This window comes from Equus caballus, chromosome 14 (genome assembly GCF_041296265.1).
Source record: "Equus caballus isolate H_3958 breed thoroughbred chromosome 14, TB-T2T, whole genome shotgun sequence".
Taxonomy (NCBI): domain Eukaryota; kingdom Metazoa; phylum Chordata; class Mammalia; order Perissodactyla; family Equidae; genus Equus; species Equus caballus.
The window spans coordinates 58,558,269-58,583,923 of record NC_091697.1 but is presented as its reverse complement, the minus strand read 5'-3'; the positions used below and the strand labels follow the sequence as shown (position 1 = coordinate 58,583,923).

Sequence of the window (25,655 nt, the reverse complement as noted above, 5' to 3'; positions counted from 1 at the left end):
TAATAAGTATAGATAAACTGATTAGATATGAAAGATGAAGGAATCAAATATGATTCCAAATTTATAAAAGTGTAAAAACTTGGGTGGTAATACTATCAAAAAAATTTTATCATAAAAACGGAAATTTAATTTCTCTAACAAATACACAGTTTATAACACTACAACAATGGATCTCAAGGTGAGCAGTCACTCCCCTGCCCAGAACGTTTTAGAAATTTCTGGGGGAGTTTCTGGTTCACTTGAGGATGCTATTAGCATCCACAGGCAGGGGCCAGAGATACTAAACATTCTGAAATGGGGGGAATCTCTCAATCAATGAAGAACTGTCCCACTCAGTTTTGAAAGTCTTACCAGATGTTCACATGGGTGAAAAAAAAATTTATAATTACCTGAGTCTAGACCCTAATTCTATTTTACACGTAAAAACAAAGTGGTTTTCCATGGTAATAATAATAATATAGGAATCCAGGAAAACTGAGGAAAGAACTACTTTATTTTGCTCAGAACTCTACCAAGAGCTAGTCACTATTTTAAAAGATCATGTTACTAACAATAACACCAATCAAGGTGTTTAGATCACCAATACAACATACCTGTAACAGTCTGCATTTGTAGCTATTGCAGTCATGATGATTACATATGCCTTTGACCACTTCATTATGTCATCAAGTACGGTCACATCTGAGCATTTATATATTGAAACACTAGCATTTACTTTTTAAGTACTTTTATTCTTCTTTATATTACAATTGGGTAGTATATTGATATTTTAAAAATTATGTATATAGATATATTTTTATCATCTATGAATTTCAGGAGAGTCAAAGAGACATTAAAAAATATATGTAATAAAAAAGGGGCATTGGGTTTAATACGGTTGAGAACCACTGACAAGATTATTTCTGAGAATAAATCTGATCTATAATTACTGGTACAAAAATGGAAATGCTTTTTCCAAATGATTTTTATTCTAATAATTTGTGCAATGAAACAATAAACTTTTAAAAGGTAAAAGTATAGAATTAACCAAGTATCCATCAAAACTAAAGATGAAAACCAGCAAAAAAGCAACATCTCTACATTTGCTATGCACACATTATCATTATAGAACAAGCCTTCATTAAGGTCCAACAAACAAATAATCCCTAAGCCTGAATATACTGCTCCAAAGCTGAGTTTACATAGTAAACTTATGAAGAAAAAAGCTAACATTTATTGAATACTTTATTATGTGCAAGCACTGATTTACATACTTTGCATTAACTTGTCAATGCTGGCAATAATCCCATGAAGTAGATATTATTATTATTTCCATTTTCATGTGGCAAAACTAAGGCTCACAGAGATTAAGTAACTTGCTCAAGAGATCAGAGCCAAAATTCAAGCTAAGATGGTAGGACCGTGGAAACCACCCTCATAACCCTAGGTGATACCGCCATTCACCTGCCACGTGACCTTGAGCAAGTCAGGAAACTCCTCTAGTTTCAGTTTTCACATCAACAAAACTGAACTGCTGGGAAGATTAAACGAAATAAAGTATGTACTACTATCACAAGAACTATTACAATTCAATAACAAAAAGATAACCCAATTAAAAACAGGCAAAGGATCTGAACAGATATTTCTCCAAAGAACATACACAAATGACCAAAAAGCATGTGAAAAGATGTTCAACATCATTAGCCATTAGGGAAAATGGAAATCAAGCTCACAATGAAACACCACTTTACACCCACTAAAATGGCTAAAATAAAAGACAATAAGTGTTGGTGAGGATGTGGAGAAACTGGAACCTTCATACACTACTCATGGGAATGTAAAATGGTAGAGCCACTACGGAAAACAGTCTGGCAGTTCCTCAAATGGTTAAAAATGGAGTTACCACACGAGACAACAATTGCACTCACAGATAGACAGCCAAGAGAATTGAAAAAATATATCCACACAAAAACTTGTACAAGAATGTTCATAACGGCATTATTCATAATACACAAAAAGTAGAAACAACCCAAATGTTTAACTGATGAAGTAATCAATAAAATGTGGTATATCCATACAATGGATTATCATTCAGCAAGAAATGAAGAACTGATACATGCAATATCATGGCTGAACCATGAAAAATTATGTTAAGTGAAAGAAGCTAGTCACAAAGGACCACACACTGTATTATTCCTTTATATAGTATATCCAAAATAGGCAAGTCTACAGAGACAGAAAGCAAATTACTGGTTGCCAGAAGGTGGGGAGAAGGGGGAATGGGGAGTGACTCCTAATGGCCATGGCGTTCCTTTTTAGGGTAATGAAAATGTTCTAGAATTAGACAGTGGTGATGGTTGCATAACTTTGTGGATATACTAAGCACCACTAAATTGTAGACTTTAAAAGGGTGAATATTAGGTTATGTGAATTCTATCTCAATTTAATAAAATAATGAATGTGAATCCGCTACCTGTGTCAGTTAACAGCATAATGTACCAATTCACAACTTTTGTGATTATCTGACATTTATGCATATACTCTCACATTTCCCTTTTCTAAGATGCATGATGAAAATCTTTGGTGTCAATCTGTTACCCAAAAGTGTACAAACTAGAATTTCTCAGTCAGGAAGTTTGGTCTTTCCTTCAGGTGAAAGAAAGATTGCAAACACTAATATTTTTGACTACATTCATGATTAGTCTTAATATCTATATTTTCAACACTTTAAAAATTTCTGACTTAAAATTAATTGTGGAGTACTCTTGGGCATTCATACCAGAGAATGAAAGCTTAAATTCACATAAAAGTCTGTGCGTAAATGTTCATAACTGCTTTATTCATAATAGCCAAAAACTATGAACAGCCTCGATGTCCTCAACAGATGAATAGTTACACAAACTGTGGTCCGTACACATACCGTGCAACACTACTCAGCAGTAAAAAGGGTGAACTATCAATACACTCAATGACTTGGACAGATCTCCAGGGAGCTGTGCCAAGTGAAAAAAGCCAATCCCCAAAAGTTACATATTGTATGGTTATATTCATATAACACTTCTGAAATGACAAAATTTCAGAATTGGAAAGCAGACTAGGGGTTGTCAGGGGTTAGGGATGGGACAGAGGAGAGTTCAGGAGAGAGGCAGATGTGGTTATAAAAGGGCAACATGAGGCATCCTGGTGATGGAGCTGTTTAGTATGTGGTAGTAGATACACCAATCTATATATGTGATAAAATAGTAGAACACAAAGGAATAGGAGAAAAACTGGGGGCACTTGAATAATATCTTTGGACTGTATCAACATCAATATCCTGGTTGTGATACTGTACAACAGCTTTGTAAAATGCTACTATTGGGGAAAACTGTGTAATGGGTAATCTCTATTATTTCTTACAACCACATGTGAATGTATACTTAATAAAAATTTTAATTAAAAAAAAACAAAGTTCAATGTATATAGTATGCTACTTTTAGAGTAAAAACAAAATTATATTTGCTTGTTCTTACATAAAGGAACACCGAAAGTGGTTATCTTAGGGTGGGGAGAAATGGGGCAGATAGGGTAGGAACAAGACTTTTCAATGCATAAATTTTTACAATATTTTTATGTTTGAACCATGTGATCATATTACATACTCAAAAAATAAGTAAAATATTAAAAGTACCTTTTGTACAAAAATGACCTTAATGTTAGTAAACATTCTCTTTTTTTATGCGTTTTTTTTTTGGTGAGGAAGATTGGCCCTGAGCTAACATCTGTTGCCAATCTTCCTATTTTTTTTTTCCCCTCCCCAAAGTCCCAGTACATAGTTGTTATATCCTAGTTGTAAGTCATTCTAGTTTTTCTGTGTGCCATGCCACCACAGCATGGCTTAATGAGTGGTGTGTAGGTCCCCACCCAGGATCCAAACTGGTGAACCCCGGGCCACTGAAGCAGAGCATGCGAACTCAACCACTCGGCCACGGGGCCAGCCCCTAGTAGTCTATTGCTTTGGAAAGTACACCAATTTCAATTATCCTTACCTCTAACCTCTGTGTCTGATCCTTGCCCAAAAGGTCACGAACTTCTTCGTTATATATTTCCAAATAAGACACCCGAACCAAAAATCTATGAATAAAACATCATTTTTAAAAACATAAAAAACAGTGAAATAGTTATAAGAACAGTTTTAAAATGTGTTTATAAAATTTGTACTTATATGCCTTTCTTATGCTTGAGCTTCTCAATATTAGAATATAAAAGAATTTTTTTTTACCTTGTATCACCCTCTGCTTTTGCAATATGACCAAATATGTGAGCAAATGAATTTGGAATGATTCCTCTAAGTTCAGGAACAGCTCGAACACCTTCCATGGTAAAAGTTTTGCCTGTTCCAGTTTGTCCATATGCAAATATAGTCCCTGAAAATGACAAAAAGAATCAATCACTTTTCAGAGTCTATGTTACAGAAGAATAGCTCTTAAAATTAATTTCTTTGACACTGTGATGTGATTTCTTCCCTAGATTTGAAATGCATTCTGATACAAATTTCACCTTTATTATCCACAATTACAATATATACTCTGTGCCACACGAGCAAAGCACTGTTAAAGCACTAGAGTCAATGAGATGTTCCTAATTACTAACAAAAAGTACCCCAAACCCTAAATGCAAAATCTTACATTATAGCTAATTATAAGAAATTTCTTGTAATGTGTATATTAATTAATGTGGACGTCAAATTGGAGAAGGTACTATAACTACAACAAAAGAATACAGGTTCCAGAGTGGAAAGACCTCAGTACGAATCCACGTATCTGCCAATTTTTAGCCACATGACCTTAGACAAGTACCTATCCAGACACTGTCTCCTCAATGGTAAAATGGAGATAAGAATAACTACCCTATATTGATAGTAAGAACCAAATGAAACAATTTACTTCAAGCAACCAACACGATGCCTGGTGTATATAGTACACATAAACGGTAGCATTTCTCTTCTTAATCTTAACATAGTTCATTATTTAAAAAAAATTTTTTTAAGTAACAGCTGTAAGGAATGGGGGAGTTAAAACAAGGCGACAATACCATGATTACAGGTAATTACAGACACAACTTAAACTTTCTAAATATCTAAATTCATTCATTCAACAACTATTTACCACACAGCTGAGCCTGGCATTGGGCTAGGCAGGACACAGTGACAAACAAGACAAATACAATCCTTAATCTCATGGTGTGTAATCTCCGGGAGGAGATACTGGTTGAAGAATTACAAGCAGGATGAGAGTTAGGAATGAGAAACACAGAGTTCTAGAAGGGAGTAAGGGAAATAATCTAAGCAGGAGAACTGATGCAGGAGGAAAGGGGAGGAGTCAGGGAAGGCTTTCCAGAAGAGGTAAGGTTTAAGATACAAACTGATATATGAGTAAGAACTAATAGGAACAGAGTGAATAGCAAGAGACAAGAAAGAGAATGAAGATTTTGAGGAAATAAAATGAGACCAGAATGGAAGAAACAGAAGGAAAGGAAGGTGGCTGCAGATAGAGCTAAAGAAGCTGGCGCAGAGCCATCAAGATCATGTTAAGGCTTTTAGAGCTTCTCCTAAAAGCAAAGTGAAGCCACAGAATGATTTTTCAATCAGAGGAGTGACATCATGTTCACCATAGCTATACTGTGTACAAAGAATTGGAAGAAAGCAAGAGAAAATGTGAAGAAACCCGTTAGAGGGCTGGAATAGTTAGCCAGGTGAGAGATGATATTGACAAAAGAAGGGAATGAGAAAGGTGGAAGGATGTCAGAGATATTTAGCAGCTAGAATAGACAGGACTTAGGAAATAACTAGCTGTAAGGGGACCAGGGAAAAGGAAAAACTGAGGATGACTTCCAAATTTCTGGCTTGAACAAGGGGCTATACAGCTATGCTATGTACGGAGATGGTGAATACCACTAGGAGAAATAAGGGTTTAAAAGGGAAGATCATGAACTCAATTTGGAGCATGCTGAGTTTTAAGTGCCTAGGATACACCCAAATGGATGTGTCAAGCAAGCAGGGGGATGGATGAGATTCATCTGCCAACTGGATCCAGGGAGTGGATGAGACTTCCTCAGGAGACAGTGTAGAATAAGGATAGCCTAGGAAGTGACAGCATGAATGGAAAAGGTCTCTCAACTACTACCACTCTATTCAGTTAACTTCAAATGTTGTCATCATTTTCAGATTCTTATGAAAATAAATTAACCATAACAGAAGCCATTTTTTACACATGGGAATAAAAAAGTCTTAATTTTTCTAACTCACTAAATATTTCAAATTCTGCCATTAAGAATATAATTTATTGCATTCAAAGGAGCCGAAAATAACATGAACTCACAGACTGCATTTTAGAACAGACACAACAGCTATCGGTTACTGATCAAATGCAATGCACTAGGCTATGTCCTCTATATGCATCCTTATTTAATTCTCACCCTAATCCTAAGAGCTAGGCACTATTTATATTTCCACAGTTTACTTGAGGGAAACAAAGGCTTAGAAAGGCTGAGGTACTTGCTCAATGTCATAGTAAGAGGTAGAAACAAGATCTGAACACAGTCCATTTGGCTCCAGAGTCCACAATTTTTACCAGTATGTAATGGAAACCAAAAATTTTTAACTCAAAATTAATTCTTAATGCAATTTCTATGAATGTATTAAACATATGAAGATAACTAATTTAAAAAGGATATTAATCTAATTATCTTAGAGCTGAAAAAGAAAGAGCAGGACTCCCCCAAAATAAAAGAATCTCATTTCATTTTCAGAGTGAGACTCCAAATTTCTCGTTTTTAAATGTCAAACTTAACAAATCTAACGCTATCGTTCCCTTCGATATAAACTTTTCGTAAAACTTTACTTTTTAAAAACTAAAAATGACCTGAAATTTTACCCAGTCTCATTTCCTGACTATATATTAAAAATGGCAGAAGGTCCACAAAAAAAACCTACACACGGATGTTTATGGCACATTTATTCATAATTGCCAAAACCTGGAAGCAACCAAGATGTCCTTCAGCAGGCGAATAAATAAACTGTGGCACATCAGGAAATGGAATCTGATTCAGCACTAAAAAGACATGAGCTATCAAGCCTTAAAAGACATGGGGAAAACTTAAGCGCATATTACTAAGTGAAAGAAGCTAATCTGAAAAGGCTACATACTGTGTAATTCCAACTATATGATATTCTGGAAAAGGCAACACTACGGAGACAGTAAAAAGATTAGTGGTTGCCGGGGTTTAGGTGGGTGGGAGGGATGAAGAGGCAGAGCACAGAGTGAAGCTCTTCTTCTGCACGATACAATGGTAGACACGTCACTATATATTTGCCAAAACCCACAGACTGTACCTCACCAAGAGCAAAACCTAATGTAAACTACAGACTTTGGTTGATAATGATGTGCCAACATAGGGTCATCAATTGCAACAAACGTACCACTGTGGTGTAGGCTGTCCACGGGCGGGGGGTGGCCTGTGCATGTTTAGAGACAAGGGATACATGGAAACTTCTGTACTTTGCTCAGTTTTGCTGTGAACCTAAAACTGCTCTAAAAAATCAAGTTCAGTAATTAAAAAATACTTTTTCAAATGGCAGAAGGATTATGTACTTGTTATTGAGAATCCAAAGTTATAGCTAAACCACATTTGACTACTGCAGAGTGAACTGCTTTATATGTTACAGCATTCCTAATTTTTGTCCTTTTTCAAAATGTTTTTCTATTTGTTACTATCAACAATTTTCAGTCAGCGTAATACACTGGAAAATAGGTGAAAAGTCCCTTGACATTCACCTACCACTCTGTATAACATTTATTTTTTTAAAATACATAATTCTGTCAATTCAAAATTAAATTAGTGACACTTCTGTTTCCAACAAAGATGGAGTAAAAAGGACCAGATTTACCCTCCTGGTTGAAACAAAAAGCAGTCAAAATATATGGAACAACAGTTTTTAAGACAATGGACATCTGTCAACAAAGGGCTGTGATTCCTGAAAGATGGGAAGCAGGTGAGGTGGGCCCTGTGATTGCCCAGCTTCCTGTCTTAAGAGACAATACAAGCTGTGGAGCAGGAGGAGGAACCCAAATGGTGGTCAGCAGACTCCCTGAGTTGAGAAGGAGCCAAGAGTCCAGAGAGACTAACGTAGCTAGAATTTGCAGGACACAGTACCAGAGAGAAGAAAGCTGCACAGAAAGAGCTCCAGAGATCTGCAGAGGGGCCTCCTCAAGTATTCAGCTGAGGATCAATCAGCACAAGAGTGTGAGGAAACCATCTAAATACAGGAGGAAAATCATCTGAAAGGGCTGGAACAAAGAGCCCCCAGCTCTCACACAGGCCAGGAACAGTATCTGTTGCCACCAACCAGAATGGAAAACCTCATGATTCACAGGACATTAGGTACAGTATACAAAAGGGTTCTGCATCAGTAGTGGGAAATAATAACCTTAGACTGAGCACTGCTCTAGTCCTAACTAAAAAATCTTAAAATATCTGAAAGAATCAAACTGTTTTCAAGTAACTGCATCCCAGAACAAAGCTCACGAATATTTATAGGAATTTAAAAATATCCAAGACCCAGGGTAAAACTCACAATGTCTGGCATCCAACCAAAAATTGCCAAGCTTGCAAAAAAGCAAAAAGATATGACTCATGATGAAGAAATCAATCAATCAAAACCAACTCAGAACTGACACAAATGTTAGAATTATCAGACAAGGACATTACAACAATTATAAGAACTATTTTATATATCAAAAAGTTAAGTGGAGGGGTTGGCCCCGTGGCCGAGTGGTTAAGTTCGCTCCGCAGCAGGCGGCCCAGTGTTTCGTTGGTTCGAATCCTGGGCACGGACATGGCACTGCTCATCAAACCACGCTGAGGCAGCGTCCCACATGCCACAACTAGAAGGACCCACAACAAAGAATATATAACTATGTACCGGGGGGCTTTGGGGAGAAAAAGGAAAAAAATAAAATCTTAAAAAAAAAAGAAAAGTTAAGCAGAAAATTTGGATAGAAGTTTGGAAGAACTTCAACAGAAGATATAACAAAGGTCCAAATTAAACTTCTAGAGATGAAACCTACAATATGTGAGATGAAAAATACAACAGACTGGGTTAATGGTAGACTAGACATTGCAGAAGAAAAAAAGCAGTAAACTTGAAAACATACCAACAGAAACAAAAATGAAACACAGAGAAAAAATTTTAAAATAAAAAACAGCTCCAATGAGCTGCAGGACAATTTCAAGCAGCCTAATACATACGTCATTGTAGTCCTCCAAAAACTTGAGAGTGGGGACAGAAAAAGTATTTGAAGAAATAATGGCTGAAAATTTTCCAAACTTGATAAAAACTAGAAACCCACAGATCCAAGAAGCTTAATGAATCATAAGCACAGAAACATGAAGACAAATACACTAAGGCACACACAATCAAAGTGCTCAAAACCAGTGATACAGAAGAAAATCTTAAAAGCAACCAGAGAACGAAACACACGTTACATAAAGAACCAAGATAAGATTGAAAGCAGATTTCTGTAAGGAAAAAAATGCAAGTGAGAAGATAGGAAAGCAATATCTTTAATATATTAAAAGAAGAAACTCTCAACCTGGAATCCTATACCCAGTGAAAATGTCTCTCAAAAAAAAAGGTAAAATAAATACTTTTTTTAGACTACAAAAGCTAAAAAAATTTATCACCAGCAGACTCGTGCTTTAAGAAATGTTAAAGGAAGTTTTTCATTGCAGAAGGAAAATGATACTAGATGGAAGTATGGATCTACATAAGGAACAAAGAGTATCAGAAATGGTAACTACATAAGTAAATAAATACATAAGATTTTTTCTTATTATTTAAATCTCTTTAAAAGATAACTGATAGTTTAAACAAAAATAGTAACAATGTGGTTTGGAATTTATAACATATAGAAGCAAAATGTAGAGAAGTAAAACAGCACAAAACTTAGGAGAAATGGAAGGATGGTAAAATTTTTATATTATACATAAAGTGGCATATCACTTGAAGGTAAACTGATATACTAAAGGTTTATACTATAAACCTTAGAGCAACCAATAAAATAAAATAAAGATGTATTGCTGTAAGCCAACAGAGAAGATAAAATGAAATAATCAAAATACTTGATTAATACAAAAGAAGGCATAAAAGGAGGAAAAGAGGAACAAAGAACAAATGAGACACAGAAAACAAATAATAAAATGCTATTACACCTAACCACACAATCATATTAAATGTAAATGGTCTCAAAACCCCAATTAAGAAGCACAGATAGCAAGACTGGATTAAAAAAACAGGACAAACTCTATACTGCTGTCCAGAAAAGAGCTAACACAGCCAACCTGAGACTTCTATCCTTTGAAAGTCCTACTTTTAAGGATGGCCTTTGGCTGGCATCTGGGAATTGGAAATTAGGGAGGGTTCCCACCAATCTCTAACTGATAAGAGTGGCTCACGATGCCTAAACTGTTCATATGAACAAAGTGATTTATGCTAAACACCTACTCTCCTTCTTCTGAGAGTCTGGGATCTTGGCACAGGCGAGGCCGAGGGTGCCTACAGGAGCAGGCTCCAACAGAAACCTTGGGCACTGAGTCTCTACAGAGCTTCCCTGACGGACAACATATTGTCACACTCACTGCTAGGAAAATTAAGCGCATCCTGTGTGCCCACTAGAAGAGGACTCTTGGAAGTCTGTCACCTGGTTTCCTTCAGACTTTACCCCACGTATCTTTTCCCTTTGCTGAATTTTTTTCTTTTTTGGTATCTTTTTTGCTCTAATAAACCAAATCCATAAGTACGACTATATGCTGAGTCCTGTGAGTCCTCCCAGCAATCACTGAACCTGGAGTGATCTCAGTGACCTCCAGCACACCTACCAGAAACGCACTTTCAACGTAAAAACACCAACAGATTAACAGCAAAAGCATGGAAAAAGATATACCATGTTAAGACTAATCAAAAGAAAGCCAGAATGTCTACATTAACATCAAAGTAAGTTTTCGAACAAAGAACATCACCAAGAATAAAGAGGGGAATTTCATAATGAAAAAGAGGTTAATTCATCAGGAGGACACAAAACTCCTAAGCATTTATGCACCTACTCACAGGGTTTCAAAATACATGAAGCAAAAACTGATAGAAATAAAAGGAATAGGCAAATACAGAAATATAGCCAGAGAATTCAATTGCCCTCTCTCAATAACTGACAGACCAAGTAGACAACGATGAAGTACATAGAAGATTTGAACAACACTATCAAACAAATATAAATTAATGGACATTTACAGAACACATCATCCAACAACAGCAAAATACACATCCTTTTCAAGTACACACAAACAGTTAATAATAATAAACCACATTCTGGGCCATAAAATAAGTCTCAATAAACTTTAAAAGACTCAAGTTATACAAAGTATGTTCTCTGACTAAAATGGAATCAAACTAAAAATCAGTAACAGAAAGATCTCTGGAAAATCTCAAGATATTTGGAAACTAACACATTTCTAAATAATGCAGGGATCAAAAAAGAAATCAACAGGGAAAGTAGAAAGTATTTTGCACTTCATGAGAATGCAAACACAGCATGTCCAAACTTGTAGGATGCCACTGAAGCAGCACTTAGTGGGTAGTGTATAGCACTAACCTTCTGTGTTAGAAAGAACAAAGGTCTAAGAACAATGAGTTCAGCTCCCACTTTAAGAAAGTAGAGAAAGAAGAACAAAGTAAGCAGAAGAAAAGAAAAAATAAAATTCAAAGCAGAAATCGATGAAGTAGAAAATATAAAAGTAATAAAGGAAAATTAATAAAACTAAAAGCTGGTTCTTTGAGAAGATCAATAAAATTGATAAATCTCTGGTCAGAGAAAAATCAGGAGAAAAAGAGAAGACACAAATTACCAACATCAGGAATGAGAAAGGTTATACCACTACATTCGAACATAAGCATAACAGGAGATTGACATAAACAACTTTTTGCCAATAAATTCAACAACTTAGATGAAACAGACAAATTTCACAAAAGACAGACTACCAAAGCTCACTAAAGAAAAAACAGATAAATAGCCCTGTATCAAATAAATTGAATCTGTAGTTAAAAACGTTCTCACAGAAAAAAACTCCAGGCCCAGTTGGCTTCACCAGTAAATTCTACCATACATTTAGGGAAGATATGATACTAGTTCTAGACAAATTTTTCCAGAGAATTAAAGAGGAGAAAATACTTCTGAATTCATTCTAAGAAACTAGCATTATCCTGATACCAAAACCAGATGAAGACATTACAAGAAAACTATCTACTTGCATCCCTCATGAACACAGATGCAAAAAATTTAAAATTTTAGCAAATCAAATCTAACAATACACAAAAGGATAATACACCATAACAAAGTGGCATGGCTGATTAGCCATTTAAAAATCAATCCACGTAACTGACCATATTAACAAACTTAAAAAAAAGAAAAATGAAAAGATCATTTCTATAGGTGCAAAAAAATTGCATTTAACAGAATCCAATACACATACCTGAAAAAAACTCTCAGCAAACTAAGAACAGAGGGGAACTTCCTCAATCAGATAAAGGATATCTATGAAAAATCTATAGATAACACCATACTTACTGATAAAAGGAATGCTTTCTCTCTAAGAACAGGAACAAGACAAAAACGTCCACTCTCATGATTTCTATTCAATATTGCACTGGAGGTTCTGGCCAGTGCAATTCAGGTAACAAAAAGATTAGAAAGAAAAAAGTACTATCTTTATTTGCAGACAACATGATCTTGAATGTAAAAAATCCTAGGTAACTTTACTGAAAAAAAAAAAGGGGGGGGTGGGAGTGGCCAGCCCGGTGGCATAGGGGTTAAGTTTGTGTGTTCCGCTTCGATGGCCCGGGATTCATAGGTTCAGATCCTGGGCGCAGACCTAGCACTGCTCATCAAACCACAATGTGGCACCATTCCAAATAAAACAGAGGAAGATTGGCACAGATGTTAGCTCAGCAACAATCTTTCTCAAGCAAAAAGAGGAAGACTGGCAGCAGATGTTAGCTCAGGACCAATATTCCTCACAAAGAGGAGGCCAGCCCTGTGGCCTAGAGGTTAAGTTTGGCACACTTCACTTCAGTGGCCCAGGTTCACGGGTTCAAAACCCAGGCACAGACTTACACCATTCATCAGCCATGCTGTGGCAGCGACCCACATACAACATAGAGGAAGACTGGCAACAGATGTTAGTTCAAGGTGAATCTTCCTCAGGGGCAAAAAAAAAAAAGGCATCCTAGAAATAATAAGCAAGTTTACCAAGGTTGCAGGATACAAGGTCAACATATGAAATCAATTGCAAAATACAAGAGACACTACTACACACTCACTAGGATGGCTACAATCAAAAAGACAATAACAAGTTTTGGCAAAGATGCAGAAAAATTGGAAACCTCATACATTGCTGGTGGCGAAACAGTCTGGCAGTTAACCTTTTGACCCAGCAATTCCACTCCTAGGTACAGATTTAAGAGAACTGAAACCATATATTCACACAAAAACCTGTACAAGAATGTTCATAGCAGCATTTTCATAATAGCCAAAAAATGGTAATAACCAAATGTTCATCAACTGATGAATGGACAAACAAAATATTGTATACCCATACAATAGAATATTATTTGGCAATAAAAAAGAATAACGTACTGATACATGTTACAACATGGATGAATACTGAAAACATTATGCTAAGAAAAAAAGCCAGACACAAAAGACTATGTAGTGTATTTTATATGAAATGACCAGAACAGGCAAGTTCATACACACAGAAAGTAAATAAGTGGTTGCCAAGGCAGGAGGGAACAGAATTGGGAGTAATTGACAACCGATATAGAGTTTATTTTTGGGGTGATGGAAATGTTCTGGAAACAGATAATGGTGATAGTTGCACAACACTGTGAATGTACTAAAATCCCCTGATGTGTGTACTGTAAAATGCTTAAAATAGTGGATTTTATGTCATTGGAATTTTATCTCAATTAAAAAATCTACTAAAATGAGGCCAGCCCCACGGCTGAGTGGTTAAGTTTGCACGCTCTACTTCGGCTGCCCAGGGTTTTGCCAGGACATGGCACCGCTCATCAAGCCATGCTGAGGCGGCGTCCCACATGCCACAACTATAAGGACCTACAACTAAAAGCACACAACTATGTACCAGGGGACTTTGGGAGAAAAAGGAAAAATAAAATCTTTAAAAAAAATATCCAAAATAATCAACTGCATTTCTATAAGTTGACAATGTATAATGCCAAAATGAAATTATAAAAACAATTCTATTCACAATAGCATCAAAAAAGTACTTAGGAATAAATTTATTGAAAGATTTGTACACTAAAAACTAGAAAATACTGATGAGAGAAATTAAACAAGACATAAATTAACGGAGAGATATATCATGTTCCTGGATTGGAAGACTCAATATTGTCAGAAAAACAATTCAACACAATCCCTGTCAAAATCCCACCAGATTTTTGTAGTGGAAATTGGCAAGGTGATCTTAAAATTTATATGAAAATACAAATGAACTAAAAAAGCCAAAATAATTTTGAAAAAGAACAAATAGAGAACATATACTACCTAATTTCAGAACATATTACAAAGCTACAATCAAAACAAGATAGACATGGAATAGAATAGACAACCCAGAAAGAAGCCCACACATTTGTGGTCAGTTGATTTTTGACAAAAGCACCAGGTTAATTCAATAGGGAAAGGATAGCCTTCTCAGCAAATGGTGCTGGAACAACCAGATATCTATAAGCAAGAAGGAAAAAAAAAATACAACTTAGACTCTTATCTCACCATGTAAAAAAATTAACTCAAAATGGATCACACACCTAAATGTAAGACCTAAAATGTTTACAACTTCTAGATAAAAACAAAAGAGAAAAGCTTTGTGGTCTTGGGTTTGGCAAAAATTTCTTAACTATGTCACTGAAAGCATGACGATAAAAGAAAAAACTGATAAACTGGACTTAATCAAAATCCAAAACTTTCTCTCTTCAAGAAACACCACTAAGAAAATGAAAAGACAAGCCACAGACCGGGAGAAAACATTTTCAAATCACACATCTGATGAAGGATTTAAATCCAAAATGTATACAGAGCATGACTCAATAAGAAGACAGGCAATCAAATTTAAAAATGGGTAAAAAAATTTTAAGGGATAGTTTACCAAAGAAGATATACAATGGCTAATAAGTACATGAATAATGCTCAACATTCTTACTCGTTAGGGAAATATAAGTGAAAACAATGAGATACCACTACAGATCCTCTAGAATGGCTATAAATTAAAAAGATTGATAATCTAAATGCTGCCAAGAATGTGAAGAAACTGGAACCCTCATACCATGCTGGAGGGAAAAAAAAAAATAGTACAGTCACCACGTTTGAAAACAGTTTGGCAGTTTCTTCAAAAGACCAGCATATATTAATCATATGACCCAGCAATTTCACTCCTAGGGATTTACCCAAGAGAAACTTTAAAATATATCTGCACAAATACTTATAAAAGAATGTTCATAGCAGTATTATTTATAATAGCCAAAAAACTGGAACAATCCAGATTTCCATCAAAGATCATAAAAGGTGGTATATTCATACAATGGAATACAACTCAGCAACAAAAAGCAACAACATGGGTGACCCTCAAAAACACTATGCTAAGTGAAACAAAACAGGTAAGAGAGATGAGACAGTGTATGATCCGATGATGAACTTTCGAAGAAAGGAAAAACTATAGACAGAAAGCACATCAATGGCTGCCTGGAGGTGAGACTGCAAATGGACATAAGGAACTTTGGGGGGTGATAAAACTGGATTGTGGTGACGGTTTCACAACTGTATGTACTTACTACAGCTCATCAAACTATACAATTACAATAGGTGGACTTGTAGGGTATTAATAATACCTCGATAAAGTTGTTTTTAAAAAGGCAACTATACAAAGTACTCACCATTATAGCCTTCAAGAACAGAATCAATAATAGGTCTTGCAGTTAAGTTATAAACATCAAGTTGTTTGCTCTCTGGTCCAAAAACAGTATCAAAAGTAAATGTCTTTGGAGGCTCGTTGGAAGAATCAGTCTTATGTACAGTGATAGTTCCCCTCATCTCATCCACACTGACAGCCTGTTTGTAGCACATTGATTTTTCTCTCTCATTGAGGGGTCGGCACCTAACAACCACCTTCACGTTATCACAGCTTTCCGGCTTCTCTGATTTACTGATCTGGTGGAGAAAACATTTACAAATAACGAAAAGAACATTTACTTTTACCTTCAACAGATTAAATTCAAAATTTGAAGAAGGCTACTTTGCCATCTCAGTGCCCTGCACATATTAAGCACTCCATAAATATGTGTTAAATGCAATTAACGATCTTACAGACATTGAAAAAGCTTAAGAGATAGGAAAAGGAAAACAGCTTCTTTTACAATACAAATGAGGGTAAAGGAAATCTAATTTTCCTTTATAGTAAATGCTATTCAAGCAGAAAATGAACCAGTATATTATGGACTGTCTTTCCGCACAGAAGTCCCTGACTTCCTCTGAGGTGCCTGCAGGAAAACACATGCGAACATGGTTAACAACTTTAATCAAGAATATAGTAATAGGTCCTGCGTTCCTGAAACTTTTAGTTTTATTTTCTATAATGCATTAGTAAAATATTTATCATATTTCCATATATAGTCTATCTTCTCTATAGAAGACAACAATAAATAAAAGACAGAAAACGAAGTCCAAAGGCAGACAGAGAAAAATGTTTTAATATGACTCTAACCTTATGAACATTTGTATACATAAAGTTTCAATTTTTGAAATTTTATGATTAAGAATCTATATTAAAATACAATCCTATTACTGAAGTGAAGTTCAATAGTTTAGCTGAACAGATACCTGTTAAATTCCTACTGTTTCAGATACTCTTCTAAGCATTAGACAAATAAATATACACCACTGTCATTGACAAGGAATTGATTATATCAATACAGTACACTTCTCTCCATATCTACTTTCACCACCTTAGTCTCACCACCGTTATCACACCCTGGATTATGAGAGAGTCCAACTGTACTCCTGCATCTAATTAGGTTCCCCTACAGTCTGTCCTCTACAAGGCAGTCAGCTTCAACACAAATCTATCACAAAACTTTCCAATGGTTTCCCACAGAACTTAGGACAAAAACCAAAATCCTTAAGGTGGTCTGTAAGATCTGGCTCTGGCCCATGTCTACTTCTCAAGCCTTATTTCACAAGTTACCCTGTGTGGCTTTCTTAGCCACAGCCACACTGGCTTTCTTTTAGGCCTTTTCTTGTCACCACGCTCCTTCTCACCACAGGTCTTTCCATGTCCTGTTTCTTCTGCCTAGAACATTCCTCACTTTCGTCTTCACTTATCCTGCAGATCTCAGCTCAACAGCCACTTCATCTGGGAAGACTTCCCTAACTAGGTCAAATCCTTGCACGCATGGGCCCTGAAAGGACCTTAGCTCTCCTTCTTCTACATTCCATCGCGATTCTACTTTTGTTTGTTTCTTATTTAATTAATGTCTGCCTTTCTCCCTGTCTACATCAGACATTGCAAACAGGTAGTCAAGGGGCTGAATTCAGCCCACAAATGTCTTTTCTTAGACTCAAAATATTTAAAAAATCTTTTGAATTAGTTGCTAAAATCTAAAATTCGAGAAATCTCACAAAAATGACAATTTCTAGATTCTCTTGAAAAAATGGATGATCTGACATCTGTAGGCAAGCATTCCTACATGACAACACTTTACAATTCACCAGAATCTACTTCTATCTACTGTACACCACCCATTCATTTCATTCATTAATATTAAGTGTCTTGTCTCTGTAAACACGTATTGTTTTCACCACCTTCCAAGAAGGCAAGCTCCTCTCTTCCTAAATTCAAGAACCTGACTGGTTTTGCCCAATACTGTATTTCCAGTCCCTAACATGTGGTTGGTGCCCAATATTTATTGAACGAATTGGTAAATAACTTGAAAGCAACGACAAGGAACTAATATTGAGCATTTAATGCTCAATGTCAAGCGCTGTCCTTCAGGTCTCTTGCGTATTACCTCATTTCATCCTGATAACAATTCTATGAGGAAAAGTTTAATTACGTGGGAACTAAGGGCCCAGAAAGATTAAATAATTGTCCGAGGCCTCGCAACAGTAAACAACCGGCCACAGCTCAAGTATTTTCCATAACGCTATAATGGACTTATGAGGTCCTCTAATTAAGTGCACGATAGCAATCTGTGAAATCCTACGAGGCGCCTCACACACAAAGACACCTACGGGTTACATTCTGCACCATAAGCTAAAAAGCCACGAGACGAATGACAGCTCGAGTCAGGGGCCTGGAGTAGGGGTAGGCAGCCCCCGCTTTGCTTGGCTCCGCGGCGCAGAGACCCCACTGAATTTGGCCCACCCAGGGCCGACCCTCCGCGGCCGCTCCCTGACGCCCTACTCTGCGGGCAGGGCTAGCAGCGAGAGCGCATCCTCTGGCACAGTGCCTTTATATCAAGCAGTGCAGGCCCCGCGGGATGCAGCAGCGAAGAAGGCGGCAGGGCCCGCCCCGGGCCCCCTCCCAGGGCCAGCTGGACCCCCGCGGGCCCCGGGCCCACCCGCCAGGCTCCCCAACCTTTCGGGCCCTGCCCCGCCCCACCCCGGCAGCCCGCCTGCTCCGCGCCTCCATGGCAACAGGCGCGCCCCTGGGCCAAGCCGCTGGGATGAGGAGGGACCCCAGAGGCTGAGCGACTCTCCTCACCGGCATCGTGGCTCCCTCCCGTGCCCGGCGGACGTCCCCACCCTGGGCGCAGTCCTACGACGCCGGGCTCGCGGGGGAGGCTGGCCAGAGGTTTCTGAAACACCTCCTCGGCGCTCTCGAGACTGCGGCTCCTCGGGCGAGAGCGCGCTGTGCGCAGGCGCACTGCGAACTCGCCCCGCCTCGTCCCCTGCCCCAAGCTTCCTCGGCCTCCTGAATTACGCCTGCGCCAAGGCTTTCCGAGTTCGTCTCCTAGGACGCCAGACGGAGGCGCGCCTGCGCAATGCTGTCGTTCCGCTGCGCCAGAAATCTGGCCCGCATTGGGGCGGGGATGCTTGACTGCCGCCGGTTTGGAGGACGTGACGCTCGTACATCGCAAGGCGTATCTTCTGGCGCTTGCAGTATGTACTCCGAATATTAAAAACGACAGCAATTGCACATCGTGTCCCATATGGAGAGCTAAAGATTTTACATACGTTACTGCGCTTGATTGCTGTCTTGTTTCTGAGTGTCTCACCAATGGAAGGTGATGTTGTGAGGGCTTTGTCGGTCTTCTCACCAGTGTCTCCAGAGCCTAGAATTGGACCTAGAATAGCACCTGGTACAGCGCAGATTTTCTAGAAATATTTGTGAAAGAACGAATGCCCTATCCTCTTTCCTGTCCGAACCTCCCCCCTGAACACACTCTGTTTGGATGTGTAATAGGCATTTCAAGTTTATCGTGTCCAAAACTGAAATGTTGATTCCCCGCCACTAGTACCCACCCCCCACCGCCAAACGTCAAAAGGGGGGGGGCCCTCTTATACTTCCTTCATCACAATAAATGTAAGCTGAATTCTAATCATTGTTCAGCTCAAAACCACAGTCTCTTTCTCTCATACCCAATATCCAATCTTTCAATAGAGCTTATCTCTATCTTCAGAGTAGAACCAGAATCTGACCACTTATCACCACCACCATCTCTCACCTGCTTTACTACAACAGCTCAGAACTGGTTTCCTTGTGTGCATCCTTCTCCCCTTAGTCTATTTTCAATACAGGAGCCAGAGTGATGGTGTTAAAACGTGAATTGAATAGTGTATTTTCTCTTTTCAAAACCTGCCAATGATTTCCCACCTCACTGAGTAAACATCACAAGCCTTCTCTCCATGTCCTGCAATCTTCTGTCTTGCATTATTCTGCACCAGCCCCACCTGGCCTTCTTGATTTATCCGACATTCCAGGTATGGTTCCATCTGGATGGAACCAAATGGATGGAATGCAAGGGCTTTTGCGTTGCAGGAGGAGCTAATAAAAATAACTATAAAGCATTTTACTTAGTGCCAGTGTACCATTCTAAGTGCTTTACATTCTTTTATTACTAATTTAATCTAGATAATAACCTTTTGAAATAGGTAGTATTAGTCATTTTAATACAAAATAGGAATAATTATTTTACAGAGAATGAAACTGAGGCACAGGGGTTTTAAGTAACTTGCCCAACGTCAGACATATGGGCAGTGACAAAGCCCACATTCAAACCCTGGCCTTGGAAAACTCTCCCCTTAGACATCCACCTGACTCCCTCGCTTCCTTCAGAATGTCTTTGTTCACACATCACCTTCTCAGTGAGCCCTACCATGAGCTCCCTATTTAAAACTCCAAACTTCAGTCCCACTCTTCTTATCTTCCTTCCATAGTTTATATTTCTCCATAGTTCTATCATCATCCGATATACCATATATATGATATATAGTACATATATACATATACACAGCTTTATTGAGATATGATCACATATCATATAACTCACCAACTTAATTGTACAATTTAATGTTTTTGCTATATACACAGAGTTGTGCAACCATAACCCCAATCAATTTTAAACATTTTCGTCACCCCAAAAAGAAACTCTGTACTCATAGCAGTCACTCCCCCATGCTCCTCCCACCAACATCCCAGCCCTAGGTAACCACCAATCTACTTTCTGTCTCTACAGATTTGCCTATTCTGAACATTTCCTATAGATAGAATTATATAATATGTGGGCTTTTGTTCACATATATGTGAATGACTTCTGTCACTTTGATGTTTTCAAACTTTATCCCTATTGAAGCATATATCAGTAATTCCTTACTTTTTATGGCTGAATAATATTCCATTGTATGGCTATACCACATTTTTATCCATCTGTCAGTTGACGGACATATGGGTAGTTTCTACTTTTTGGCTATTATGAATAATGCTGCTACAAGTTTTTGTGTGAACATGTTTCATTTCTCTTGGGTATATGCCTACAAATGGAATTGCTGGGTCATTTGGTAAGTCTAAAGTTTAACATTTTGAGGAACTGCCAAACGGTTTTCTACAGTGGCTGCACCACCAGCAATGTAAGAGGTATTACATTCCCACCAGCAATGTATGAGGTTTCCAATTCTCCCTGTCCCCCCCCAATACTTGCTATTGTCTTGTCTTTTCTATTATAGTCATCCTACTGATGTAAAATAGCATCTCATTGTGGTTTTGATTTCCCCTTTCTTGATGACTAATGATGTTGAATCTTTCCATGTGCTTATTGACACATTTGAATATCTTCTTTGGAGAAATGTCTATTCAAATCCTATTCAATCTATTCAAATGTCTGTTCAAAAGTCAAGCCCATTTTATCTTTTCATCATTAAATTGAAAGAGTTCTTTATATATTCTAAATACAAGTCCCTTTTCAGATCTATGAAATGTATATATTTTCTTCTGTTCTGTGGGTTATCTGTTTCATTTCTGGATGGTGTCCTTTGAAGCTCTGAAGTTTTAAATTTTGATCAAGTCAAATTTCTATATTTTTTTCTTTTGTTGTACTTTTGGTGCATATCTAAGAAACCATTTCCTAACCCAAGGTCATGAAGATTTACTCTTTTAAGAGTTTTATAGTTTTAGCTCTTACGTTTAAGTCTATGATCTATTTTGAGTTATTTTTGTTTATGGTATGATATAGGGGTCCAGCTTCAGTCTTCTGCTTGGAAATATCCACCTGTCCCATTACCACTTGCTGAAAAGACTATTCTTTCTTCCACTGTATTGTCGAGGAACCCTTGTCAAAAATCAATTGATCATTCATGTGAGGGTTGAGTCCTAGACTCTCAATTCACTTCCATTGATCTATTTGTCTATCTTAATGCCAGTACTACACTGTCTTGATTACTATAGGCTTGTAGTAAGTTTTGAAATCAGACAGTGTAAGGCCTCTGTCTTTGTTCTGCTTTTTCAAGATTGTTTTGGCCATCCTCAATCTCTTGCATTTCCACAGGAATTTTAGAAACACCTTGTCAATTTCTGCAAAAAGGCAGCCAGAAACTTAATAGGGATTATGTTGACTCTATAGATCAATTGAGGAAATATTGCCATTTTAACAAGTTAAGTCTTCCAATCCACAAACACAGAATGTCTTTCTATTTATTTAGGTCTCCTCTGATTTCTTTTAGTGACGTTTTGTAGTTTTCAACATATAAGTATTGCACATCCTTGATTATATTCTTAAATATTTTCTTCTTTTTATGCTATTGAAATAGAATTTTTTCCTCAATTTCATTTTGAGATTGTTCATTGGTAGTGTATAGAAATAAAACAGATTTTTGTAGTACATTGATCTTCTACTCTGCAACTTTCAAGAACTTGTTTATTACTTCTAGTAGTTTTTTAGTGGATTCTTAGGATTTTCTATATACAAGGTCTTTATTTCTTTGTCACTTTTGAAAGATAAGTTCATTGGATACAGAATTCTAGGTTGGTGGTTTTTTCTCTCAACACTTTAAATATTTCACTCCACTCTCCTCTTGCTTGCATGATCTCTGAAGAGAAGTCCCATGTAATTCTTAACTCCTCTGTAAGTAAGGGCTTTCCCCCTGACTGGCTTCCTTCAAGATTTTTTCTTTATTTTTGATTTTCTGTAGTTTGAATATGATATGCCTAGGGGAGTTTTTTGGCATTTATCCTACTTGCTGTTCTCTGAGCTTCCTGGGTCTGTGGTTTGGTGTCTGATATTACTTGGGGTAATTCTTAGTCATTATCACTTCAAATATTTCTCCTGTTCCTTTATCTGTTCTCCTTCTGATATTCCCATATATTTTAATGTAATGTAAAATTTTAGTGAAGTATATCTCACATAAGGAAAAGTGCACAAGTCATAAATGTGCAGCTTCATCAGTTTTCACAAGGTGAACACACTTGTGTAACAGCATCTAGATCAAGAAACAGAACATTACCAGTCACAAGACGCTCCTTGTGTGCCTTCCCGGTCACTACCCACTGCCCCCCAAGAGTAACCACTATCTTGACTCTAACATTATAGATTTGTTTTTCTTGTTTTTATGCTTTACATAACTGGAATCATACAATATGAACTCTTCTGTATCTGTCTCCTTACATTCCATATTATGTTTGTAAGATTCTTCCTTGTTAGGTATAGCAGTAGTTCATTCTTTTTCAATGTAGTGTAATATTCCACTGTGTGAATATACCACAATTTCTTTGTCCCATTCAGCTGTTGATAGATGTTTGCGGCTATTACAAATAGTGCTGCTCTGAACATTATGCAGGTGTCTTTCGGTGCACTCATATGCATTTCTGTCCAGCATATACGTAGGAGTGGAATTGCTGGGGTTTCCATATCTTCTACTCATGTTTATTGTCTGTCTTTCCTGACTAGAATGTAAGTTCCACGTCTATTTTACTCACTGTTATGTCCTGGCGCCTAACACATCATAGGCCTCAATAAACAACTGCTGAATGGATAAATGCATGCATGAATGAACTATTTTGTGAGGGAGATATCACTGTTTTAGAGAAGAAGTAACCGAGTCTCAGAGAGGTTAAGTCACATACTCGAGATCACACAGCAAGTCAGGAATTCCATCCCAAGCCTATCCGACTGAGGAGCCCACTTTGAGGACTCTCTACCTGGTTTTGTGTCCCGCAAATATGTACTGTGAGTTAGGAGGCAGGGTCTGTGCCGGGTGTCCTTCTCCAGGGCTGGCGTGGTCACCAGCTGCCCCATCCCAGGCTGGGGACTCTCTGTGCACGGGGCGCGGGCTTCGGGCAAGGAAGAGGCGCTGAGTGGGCGGCAGTGGGGGTAGGAGGGAGGGTACTCTCACCGGCTGCGCCCGCTCTGCCCCGCCGCGCTCCAGGTCGGGGACCCCCCACCAGAGGAGCAAGCGTCAAGCAGGGGCGGCCCGCGCGCCGGGGGCAGCTCCCTGGCAACGGCTGGGGGTGGGCCGCCGAGCCGGCCCCGCCCGGTGCGGCCCCAGCCTGGAGTCCCGGGCGCTGGGTTATAAAAAGCGGCCGAAGCTGGGACCCAGACCTTGGAGCTCGCTCTCGCCATGGACTCGGGCGCACGGCCCCCGCAGCAGCCGGCAGCCTCGGAGGTAAGATCCGTCCGGCGTCCAGACGACATGGCCCTTTGCTTTCTTCTCCGGCCGCCTCGGTGGAACGTCTGTCTCCCCGCGGCGACCCGGAGAAGCTTCCCGGAGGCGTGCCACCCCGGAGCGGCCGGGCTCCCTGCGCCGTCCCCGGGAGGACCCGGGCAGGGGGCGGCGCAGGCTCCGCGAGCGGCAGGCCCCGCGCCCGACGCGGCTCAGGGTCCGCAGCCCCCGCGGCCGCCGCCGCCGCCGCCGCCGCTGCTCTTCGGGGCTGAAGGCCGGCCGGTGCCGTGCGACTGGGGAGGCCTCCTGGACGAGCGCCGGCTGGTCACCCACCTGAAACTGGCTCTGGGCCGCGAGGCGCGCCTGTGGCGGGCCGGCACACCCCAGGTACCAGTCCCCGCGGCGGGGCCCTCCGGGAGCACCCTCATCCCCCTCCTCACGCGTGCACGGGACGCGGCCGGGCTCCACCTGCACCCGCGCTCAGGTGAGCCGCACCCTGGAGCCCGGGACCTTCTCCAGGTGCGACCCCCGCACGAGGCACGAGGCGGGATTCGCTGGCGTCTCTCACTGTCAGGGTGCCTTTCTGGTAGGTGCTTCGGAAGAGGGCCTGTTTGAGTTGGGGACTCTGCTTAGAACCAGGGGCGGGGGCGAGGCGGAGAGGAGGGGGTGATCCGTGACCCGCCGGGCAACACTTAATCCCACCACGATTTAAGGTGAAGGGGCTACTCACAGCCCCTCTGGTCACCTTAAGCAGATGGCTCCTGCCACTGGTAGACCAAGACTAGCCACCAACGGCTTTCCCTGCCTTCCCCTACTCCCTCTTTCCAGGTCGAGATCTGCGACGCCTTCCAGGAAGTCGTGTTGCAGCTCCTGAGGCTTAAGAACATCTTTCACTTCTCTCAGTCCACTTTTAACCTGGCTCTCACTATCTTCAGCCGCCTCCTGGCTTCAGTAAAGGTAGGGAGGCCTCTGAGGGATGATGAAAGATGATGGGAGAGGAAACTGACCTCTGTTCCCCATTGCTGCCTGAGAGGGGAGCCACCTGCGATGCTCAAATGGAGGTGCATAAACTAACTTGCTTGAAGCGGTAGGACTGAAATTGGAACCTCTCCACATCCTACCGTGGTGTCTATCTGGCTCAGTGTCTGTGGCCATCAGAGGTGGACTTAGGGAGCATGAGAGGACCTAGTTGGGCAAGGACTGCCTGTGTGATGAGGTAGGGTATGCTTGTCTGGGCCTGTGCAGTGAGGCCTGAGGCCAGGATGGGACTGTGTATTCCCTGAGAAGGTGCCATATTTCCCACCTCCAGTCAGTCCTCTAATTAAAGACTACTGACTAGTCATCTGTAGTTCTGAAATCAGGCGCGTTTTCACTGGTCAAATCTAAAAATGGCACTAACTTTCTTGTGGAGGAATAGAATCA

At 39.4% G+C, this 25,655-nt stretch overlaps 2 protein-coding genes across 7 annotated transcripts in view; one reads left to right on the top strand and one right to left on the bottom strand.

Moving 5' to 3' along the window:
• KIF3A (kinesin family member 3A) overlaps positions 1 to 19,081 on the bottom strand; it is a 46,502-nt gene extending 27,421 nt beyond the window's left edge. For all 4 annotated transcript variants that reach the window (XM_001502905.7, XM_023617714.2, XM_003362821.5 and 1 more), the window contains exons 1-4: positions 18,844 to 19,081; positions 16,019 to 16,292; positions 4,241 to 4,385; positions 4,008 to 4,092 (exon numbers count right to left, since the gene is read on the bottom strand). In XM_001502905.7, the coding sequence (XP_001502955.3) occupies positions 4,008 to 4,092; positions 4,241 to 4,385; positions 16,019 to 16,292; positions 18,844 to 18,849 (510 nt within the window). In that variant the 5' untranslated portion in view covers positions 18,850 to 19,081. The remainder of the gene's footprint in view (positions 1 to 4,007; positions 4,093 to 4,240; positions 4,386 to 16,018; positions 16,293 to 18,843) is intronic.
• A 4,969-nt stretch (positions 19,082 to 24,050) lies between these two features.
• The window catches only part of CCNI2 (cyclin I family member 2), a 6,399-nt gene continuing 4,794 nt past the window's right edge, over positions 24,051 to 25,655 (top strand). Inside the window, exons 1-2 of one of the 3 annotated variants that reach the window (XM_070234370.1) lie at positions 24,051 to 24,819; positions 25,062 to 25,190. In XM_070234370.1, coding sequence (XP_070090471.1) covers positions 24,192 to 24,819; positions 25,062 to 25,114 — 681 coding nt within the window. In that variant the 5' untranslated portion in view covers positions 24,051 to 24,191 and the 3' untranslated portion in view covers positions 25,115 to 25,190. The remainder of the gene's footprint in view (positions 24,820 to 25,061; positions 25,191 to 25,655) is intronic. The other 2 variants (XM_070234372.1, XM_070234371.1) reach the window with 2 other exon arrangements.